Source organism: Cloeon dipterum, chromosome X (genome assembly GCF_949628265.1).
Source record: "Cloeon dipterum chromosome X, ieCloDipt1.1, whole genome shotgun sequence".
Taxonomy (NCBI): Eukaryota; Metazoa; Arthropoda; class Insecta; order Ephemeroptera; family Baetidae; genus Cloeon; species Cloeon dipterum.
The window spans coordinates 15,008,477-15,017,755 of NC_088790.1; the positions used below are offsets into that span (position 1 = coordinate 15,008,477).

The window sequence follows — 9,279 nt, forward strand, 5'->3', positions numbered from 1 at the left end:
TTGGTGCCTTGATGCAATTGGGTTACCCTTAGGACGGAAAGTATACTATTACTGCGGCACACAACCAAAATGTTGATGTCGTTTTTGACTGAATATTATTGAAAGTTTAAAATACTTTCAGTAAATTATGGAGTAATCCTTTATTTCTTAAATATTTTCAATGCAGGCAATCGTGGTTTTTCTAAAACCAATAAACAATTACTATGAAAACTATTAAACTTAATTTAAACATCGCGGGGTTGTGTTGATAAACTGGTCAATACAATTATCGATTCCCAACTTCTTCTTAAATATTTAAATATGAAATCATATGTATATGAATATTTCTAGTTTTCCATGGGAATAATTTAATACAGTTAAAAAATTACATAAAAGCTTGAAAATAATCAGGAAATTTCCCAAAGCAGGCCTGAAAAACTGAAAACCTTCAAATACACCGGTTTAGTTGTGTTCGCATCAAAAAGTACCGTTATACAAAGGAGCAAGCGCGGCGTTGTCAACAGCGCCACTTTCTGCTCCTTTAGCGGCCATCATGAGCAACTGCGATTGCTTGATTCGGTTGCAACGCGAGCCTGAAATGTTGAAACGTCATCAGAGCAAGCAAGCCTTTGTAAAGTAAATCAATCCATCGAGATTACGGCGATTACGTGAAAGTCAAAATTTGGCAAGCTCCCGAAAGCGGGCATCGCCTCTAAGTGTGGACTGCTTCACATTCGGACCAATTTGGCAAAGAAATCCGGCGTGTGGGCCGTATTGTCGTTGGCCCGCCGCGCGTTCTGCCATTTCACACCCTTTCCGGACTCGTTTGTCGCCGATTGCGCGTACTTTTCGGCGCCAATCGGCGTCGGCGACCACCTTTGCACCCCCTCTTATGACCCCGCGACGCCTCAAAGGCGGATCGCGCGAATGAGAAGCATAAATTTTTAATTGTTTCTCGCACTCTGAAATCTTATCGACGTTCAACATGGCGCTCGAAAGTGTCGAAAGCAATTATGTCCACGCCGACGACGGACTTATAAATGCAGGAAAGAATGACAGGTGGAGTAATTTTCAAATGAGACCCATTGATTTTGGGCATCTATGTTTTATTTATGATTTTTCGCCTCGCAATTTATGCGATTGCACTCATTTCTGACTGACGTGTCGAAATCGATGACGTCATCTAATAACTATGATTTTACGATTTAACCCCTATAATTTTTTTTTAAATAGTGCAGAAAATTTGCTATAATTTTTTCCCTGATATCATTGTGTTTCGGTTTCGCAATGTCTTGAAAAGCGATAGCAATAATTTCCATCTTTAGTGACGGTCATGTGACACCCTGATGACGTCATCTTGGAATTTAAGGAATCTCGCACTACATGGGGGAAGTAAAACTTCCTTTGTTGGGGAAGATAAATATGGGTCAGCTTTGTCACGTTTTGACACAAACAAGTGCGACAGCAGTTAAAATCAATTTATCAATAACTTCGCAGTGGTAATTTAATTTACCTTAAAAATATTTTTTTCAAGTTCAGCGTCAACATTATTTTTTATGAACGAAATAATAAACTTAGTATTTTAAATATGAAAAGAATGAATGGTCAGGGTTAATAAAGACCGACATAAATAAAGCTTAAGAAGGATAATAATTGGAATAGTATTAATTAAATCGCTATTTAAGATATCAACACAAAAAAACGCGAAAAATCAAACAGCAATTAAATTTAAAAAAAATGCTGGAATTACAATGTTCGCTTTTGTCCTGCTTTATCAGTGAAGCGGAGGAGGACCTGGAAGATGGTGAAATTGCAGACGATGACGAGGTGGAAGAAGGTGCCATTGAGGAGGAGGCAGGGTCGGCTCAACCCCCTGCGGATAGCCGGAAAGTAAAATTGAGAAGAGAAAACCCTAAAGAGACGAGTGTTAACAATAATGTTGCACAGAGCCCTGCGAACAAAAGGTCTCAAGAGTTTGATCGAAGGTCGCCGCCTGTGGCTGGAAGGCACGAACACCACAAAGCCGGCAAGAGGAAAAGACGCGCAGAAAAGGTGAAAATCATTCATAAGACGCTAGAACAGCACTCATTTTAATTCTTGCACAGACTCAGCAGCGGAACAAGAAAAAACGGCAGCATGAAAATTCAAGCGATCACCACAACAGGTTTCCGCAAGGACCCTCGGACAGGAAACATTCCAGAGATGCGGACGGTAATTATTGATTCTTAAGAAATAGGGCTTGACAAAAACGCTATAATATCGTTAAGAAATATATGACCTCATCTACTTTTTTTTAGATACGAAATAGGGAAGTCCACTAATTTTCATTTAAAATCAAAAATTTATTTCCAACAAAATTCTGAAAAATCCATGGCGAACGCAACCCTTCAAATTATAATTAGCATCAAATGCGTGATGCTAAATGTGTCTGAAGACCTAATAAACCGCAATATTAATTTTAGTAATTACTGCTCAAAAATATTTTCAGCTGCGGCGGTTGTTTTAATTTGGCACAGGGTTTCTTTTAATCAATGTGGTTAATTTAGCTTTCCATCTCAAGACGAAAGATTGTGTTTTTTATCGCATATTTTAAGCAGATAAACAATATTTTTAAATTATTTTGCAATATTCCTAACAGATAAATTTTTCAGTGGCCTAAAAATTTTTTCATGTTAAGAAATGAAATCGCACATATTTTACTCGCCGACAAGTGCCCTTGGCCACGTCGGGAACGACCTCTCAGTAGCTTGACTCTTCCTACGGGAGCCAGCTTTGTCGAGTTTGGTATAATAATCAATTTAGAATAGATCGATGAGCTTTTGACCTGCTCTCTTTCGGTAATTTGTTATTAATTTGAGCAAAAATTACAGAAAATCTAAATAATATCAATAGTTTAAAAAATGAACATTAATTGCTTTTCTATTTTTAAAAACAGTATACGCAAAAACCGATCCCTTTTATAAAAATATAATTTTGAAATGTAACTAGCTGCCCTCTTTGAATTTTTTTTGACTGACCAAGACTTGGTCTAAGCTGTTACTGGCCCTACAATTTTATTTTTATTTTTTATAAAATGCAATCATATGCCAACTTTTCAGATGAGGGCTTTGTCAGAGACGGGTTTGCTTCTGACGATGAAGGCGCGCACTCTAGGAAAAGGAAACGAATGGACTTTGCGGAAAGGAGAAATAACCGTCGGGCCAGCCCTGAGAAAAGGGACAAACCGCACCAGCGTGTTAGACACATACCTGAGCACAGGAAAAAGCCGTGCATGTTTTACTTGCAGGGCAAATGTCACAAGGTTCGGAAACTATTTTTATGTAATTAATCATTATTATAATATGGAATTTAGCTTGTTAAAAATTTAAGTGAAGAAATTTCATTTTGAGTTAAAAGAATTTAAAGTTGAATAAGTCCTTCTGGAATTCCCAAGTAGATTTTGTGTAGTGAAAAATTCCTCTCAAGGTTTATCAGTGCTTGTACGTGTGTTAATTATTTTATTATTTAGGGTGATATGTGTACATATCTGCATACGGGCACGCCAGACCACAAAAATGAGCTGTGCAAATTCTACCTTATGGACTGCTGCGCCAAGAAAGAAAAATGTCTCTACATGCATTCAGAGTTCCCCTGCAAGTTTTTCCACACAGGCATGAAATGCTACTCAAAGGAAAACTGCAAATTCAGCCATGATCCCTTGACAGACAGGACAAGGGAGATTTTACTAAAGGTAGAAAATGTAGTAAAGTTGCATGCGCACTTAATTTTATCATATTTCAATTTTAAAGACTAATTTTGATACTGATCTTCGGGTATGTTTGAAATTACACTGAATGAATTGATCGATCACTCATTTGATTTTCCTGTCGGTATATTTGGCATTAATTGAGAGAATTCTAGGAATAATTAAGATAAACTAAAAAAATTTTTGCACTAAGAATGCTCACTGCTTCTTGATTTTTTAACAAAGACAAAAAATGTTTGATCAATTTATTGTCCAGTTTTCCAACGGCTGTTTTTTTTCTGGAGAAAAACCCAGCTGAAAGTAAATAAACATTTTATCAAACCCTGAGACAACATACTAGATTAATGCTTTGTAGCATTATTTTCAGGGATTTAAAAAAATCGAAATTCCATTATTTGTTAAACTTTACAACTTTGGTAAATTTTTACTTATTCAAAGTAAACAAAATTTCCCAATTTGTTAAGTGATCGATCATTCGTGCAAGTGCAGCTGGCACAAATCTGACAACAATTTAAAAATTTCAGCACATAGAAACGGCGCCGAAAGAAATTTTAGGCGAGTTTCCGCAGCTACCGCGAAATGAAGTAGGTGAAGTAATCCTTCCCACGGCGATTCCGCCTGCCAATATGGACGGCAGCATCCCCTCCTTGTTAGACATCAGAATCTACAGCGTGGACAAGAACAAAGCTCAAGATCCACAAGCAAGTTCAAGTAGTCAGAACGCGACGGCTGACGCTGACTTTGACGCGCAGCTGCGCCAGCGGCAGGAAGACCAGCGGGTAGATCGAGAAGAGCAACAGCAGGAGGCGCCAGTCTTCAACTTTTATCGTGACCTCAGCGAGCAGGGCAGCGAGAAGAAAAGAAATATATCGCCGCGAAAATCGATCAGGGACGACTCGGATGACGAGAATGGCCTCGTCATCATGGACGACAGGGAAGATGACAGCAGTCACAGAGGTTACCTTTCAAATTGATTAATTTCCATTTAAAATATTTAACACGCGCTCCAATATGTTTTCTCACATCGTCTTCTTAGTCAACACAATGACGATTAACAAGGACACCCCGCACTACTTTAATATTTGTGGACACAGCAAATTGCTTTTGGCTCGCCTAGGAACCAATTTTTTTTAAACAATTATTTCTGGTGATTTTTTTTAAATATTAGCGTGTTTTTATCTAAAATTTAGTTTGCAAACTGTTTTCTATGAGACAAAACAATCGGTAAATTATTTTAACGTTCTGAACAAATGTACCTCTAAGGTTAGTTCCGAGCTTGGTAGGGTTTTTAATTATTTATTGTAGAACAACAAAAGTGACTTGTCGATTGATTTGTATTGTTAAGCAGAATCTACCTATTTAATATCATCACGATTGAATGAAAACTGGCTTCAAAATAGAGCGTATTCAAGAAAGGTTTTTCTGTTCCTGTCCTGACCTGTTCCGGGAAAAAAATTTCCTGTCCTGTCCTGTTCCTGTTCCAAAATTGGATTTCCGGTCCTGTCCTGTTCCTGTTTTTTCCTGTTTTTTTTTCTTTAATTTAATTCAAATTTACAAAATGGTCTTCTAATTCTTCCATATTAATATTTATACCTGTTTTTTGTTTGCACTTTGCTTTTAATTATTTGAGACTTCCATTTGACAGATTTTCTAAGTGTTTAAATTTTGATAGAGAATATAATTTCTAATTCATCTAATTCCCCTTTATGAACAAAACGGAAAAAATAATATGCACCCCGCACAGAATTTAGTATCCAACAAAAAGTATTTCAAATAGTGCTTAAAATGAAAAAGAATTGCAGAAAAACCCTAAAAAATGTTAATTTTTTATACAGTTGATTGTTTCCGTAAAACGCTTGTTTTTTCGAACACCACTGACTATAATTAAAGAGTAGTGCATTTTAATTCAAGCTTTAGAGCAAAATTGTAAACATCGTCATAATTGTTAGGTTTTTTTGGAAAAATATTTATAGTTCATGAAAGAAAGTAAACATTGTAAGACAGTATCAAAATGAAAAGTAATGCTGTCTATAAATTAGGTATATTTTATATAAAATAGACCAAGAATGGAATTGTTTTGAAACAAAATTCTTGTATTGTCCTGTTCCTGAAAAATATTTTCCTGTCCTGCCGGAATTCCAGGAAAAAGCAGGAATTCTTGTTTCCTGTTTCAGTTTCCTGTCTTGGAATACGCTCTACTTCAAAATCCGGTCTTGAAACATTTTCTCATGTTAAATACTTAATATTACATAATGGATACTTCACATTTACAATTATTTCGCGAAAACTAAAACGTCAAATTAAAAAAAGATTCACTTGTTAGTGACTGTGAAATAGATTTTTGGAAACTCAAAATTTCTATTGTCTAGTACATTCTACACACCAATATCCAGTACGAATGATCAGATATTGTATTTTTAAAAATATTTTTGGATTTTTTTTTTCAAATATTTTGTGTCCCCTGCTACTGTGAAGCTATGCTAGAAATAAAATTTTTGACTGGTTATTAGTGCTTGTGGAGTCGGAGGATGTACGGTCTACCTTGTAAGCCTTTTTCTTTTAACCTCTTAAGTGAAGGAAACTAATTTTAACTTTGCCGGACTGAAATTTGGATTATTTTATTTTATTTTGGTATAATACAATAAAACAATAGAGCTTATAAGATTGTTCCATTCAAAAAGAATATGACTAAACAATAGAATTAACAAAAATAAATATTAATTTCAGAATCAGGAGGAGAGGATGTGGTAGTGCCATCCAATCTGCCAAAGAGACAAAGAGAGCTGTTTTTAAGAATCCAACACCAGCAACAGCAAAGAGACGCTGAGGCTGCAGCCAACACAGACGATGAGGAGCAGAAAAAGAGCGACGACGAGGATCACGAGAGTGGTGCGCGCGCAGAAGAAACATGGTATTCCAGTGACGACGAGGAAGAGGAAAGAAGCCTGACTGAAGTTTTGAAAAATTTGGACAAGGTGATAATCAGTTCATCTATTTTCCATGCCTATTTTAATTCAGCAAATTCTGCAGGTGACAGACCGGCCTGTCGACTCAAAACCTAACGCTAAGACTGCTATGCCGTCGTCCTTTGACTTGTCAGGCATCAAACTGAACGAAGACCTAACAAAACTTTTAAATACTATTAAACCTAAAGAGACTGTGGTGAACAGGTATGAACTCATTATTTAGAATGGAAGTTTCTGTAGAACATTTTGACATAATTTTCTATTTGTTCAATCTCATTGTATGCAAATACATTTTTTCCTTTTTTTTTTTTTTTTTTTTTTTTAGAAATATTTGCTTTCGTGAAGTGATCTTGAAATGATTTACTGATTTAAGCGGGGTGTTAGTGACTCTTTTATTTCATTTCAGCATGGATAGTGATATGGATTCTCGGAATATGAACTCATTCTACCGAGAAACAATGTAAATTACTACTCTATTCAAAGCTTTCTTCAAATCATTCAAACCCTTTCCTTACTGAATGCATGATCATTATTGTTAGCATTGCAACTTACAGTTGCATTACTATCTTTTTCATTATGAACTTGGTAAATAGTTTAAAAGTTACAGCAATTCATTTTTTTTATAAATTTTCCATTTATCTTGTTGCTCTACTTACAAGGAAACTCTGGTGATGTAACATACAAGTTATTGGAGAAATAGTTGATCCCTTGTTTTTTAATATCACCAGATCGTCAGGTATCACTGTTCCAATCTAAGTTTGCAAATTATGAACGAACACTTGTCCTTGTGGGATTAATCAAAGGAATTTATTTAAAATCTAATTTTCATGGAAGTGTTGGTTGAATCATGAGTTATTTACTGTATCGTTTTTTAGTTTCCTGAAAAGTTCTTAAATTTTTTAAATTGGCCTGGGAAGTTGCCAATAGTTTTCTTGCTGACTAGCAGGTCATGGTGCTCCATTTTTGCCTTAGAATAAAATCTAGAAAATCTAAAACGAAATAAATTAAGTACATTTTAGATTTAAATTATTCAAATTTTTTTGGAAATAAAAAATAATGTACTTCTCAGGAAATACTTGGTAAATTTGGAAAAAATAGTATTTTATATTAATATCAAATAATCGGTTATTTCATACTACCTTTTTTACTACTCCATAACTGGCATTATTCAAGCTGTTTTATTTTTCTATTTGCCTTTTTTGCGCATTGCATAAACGTTGAACTCTACATCAGCAATTCTGGAACAGTAGAGATGTAAGATTAACTTTCCGGTCTGTATCAGGGACCCCAGGGCGAGAGACCCCAGGTCGCGACCGGAGCCTCCAAGGGTACAGCAGCAGCAGCCGCAGCCGTCGTTCAGCAAAGACGTGGACCTGAGAGTGGCGCCGACGCAAAAAGTGGACACGGACCTGCGGCAGACACTTTTTGGGGACACGGACCTACGCATTGGCCCGATGGAAATAGCGTTCAAGCCGCCGCCGCTGCACCTGCCATGCGAAGAGATCGACTGCTCGATCGACCTTAACCCAGCCATTGAGTTCAAGCTGAAGCCGTTTCCGGTTGAGAAACCTGACTACTCGGGGCTGAGGCTGAATCCGCGCGACCCCGCCGTGAGACAAGACCCTCGCCTGCAGAAACTTCTCTCCGAATTGGACCTGAACTCTGCCTCCCCGATGTCTCCTCCAGGACCATCCCAGAACGACCCCCGGCAGCGGGCAGCCGACCCCAGAATGGCTCGGGCGCCACCGCAGCCCACCATCATTCCCACGCAGCCTCAGCAGCAGCAGCAGCAGCCCCCGATGATGGACATGGCCCAGATAATGATGTTGCAGCAGCAGCAGCAGCAGCAGCAGATGCCGATGGGCCAGGAGGGCATGCTGGGCCCCATGGCGCCCCACATGATGCAGCAGATGATGGCGTCGAGTTTCATGCCCAACATGCAGATGCAGCAACACAACAATTATCAGCCGCAACCACAGAACCAGCCAAGGAGCAGGGGTGGCCGCAGTTGGAACAGGGGCCGGGGGCGGGGCAGAGGCGGTGGATTCCGAAACAACCGAGGCTGGGGCAACTTTGACAGGGACCGTAGGGACGGTAGGGACAGTAGAATGTCTCCACCCGACCGCACTCCTGAGTATTCTAATGACTCGGATTAAGCTCCAACCCTTTTGTGTAGTTGTTTTATTCTTCCACGTGAGATAAAAAACATTGGCTAGCTATGATTATTTATAGATTGTTATATTGTTGCCTATTTATTTGTGAATATGGAACAACAACTAAAATAAGTTATGTTCATAATTGATAACGTAATAATTTAAATGACACCCCAAACAATCGCGTATTAATAAGTTGTTCTACATGCAAGTCTAATCGTATGGATAAACTAAATAAAAAATGCCATGAAAATCAGATGCTTTTAGAATTTTATTCAAAGCATTACCTGAGCATGGTAAAATTGGATAAAATCTTAACTTAATTCTAAACTCTTTATCGCTTTAATTTTTTTATTCAATGGCTGCCAGGCACGCGGACAGCATAGTTTAATAATTTTCCTGTCTGATTTTATCTTTGTATGATAAAAATTGATAT

General features: G+C 37.6%; 1 protein-coding gene across 3 annotated transcripts; it reads left to right on the forward strand.

The window, feature by feature from the left end:
• The first annotated feature begins 522 nt into the window (after positions 1-522).
• Positions 523-9,101, forward strand: LOC135947058 (bromodomain-containing protein 4-like). 3 transcript variants are annotated; one of them, XM_065495616.1, is made up of 11 exons: positions 524-1,038; positions 1,758-1,869; positions 1,927-2,031; positions 2,085-2,190; positions 3,078-3,280; positions 3,488-3,709; positions 4,249-4,681; positions 6,452-6,699; positions 6,755-6,894; positions 7,097-7,150; positions 7,973-9,101. In XM_065495616.1, exons 1-11 carry the CDS (start codon positions 965-967, stop codon positions 8,844-8,846), a joined length of 2,571 nt encoding a protein of 856 aa, XP_065351688.1. In that variant the 5' UTR covers positions 524-964; the 3' UTR covers positions 8,847-9,101. The 3 variants fall into 3 exon arrangements, with proteins under 3 accessions (XP_065351686.1, XP_065351688.1, XP_065351687.1); XM_065495614.1 differs by having other exon boundaries at positions 523-1,038; positions 1,758-2,031; XM_065495615.1 differs by lacking the exon at positions 7,097-7,150 and having other exon boundaries at positions 1,758-2,031.
• The last annotated feature ends 178 nt before the right edge of the window (positions 9,102-9,279 follow it).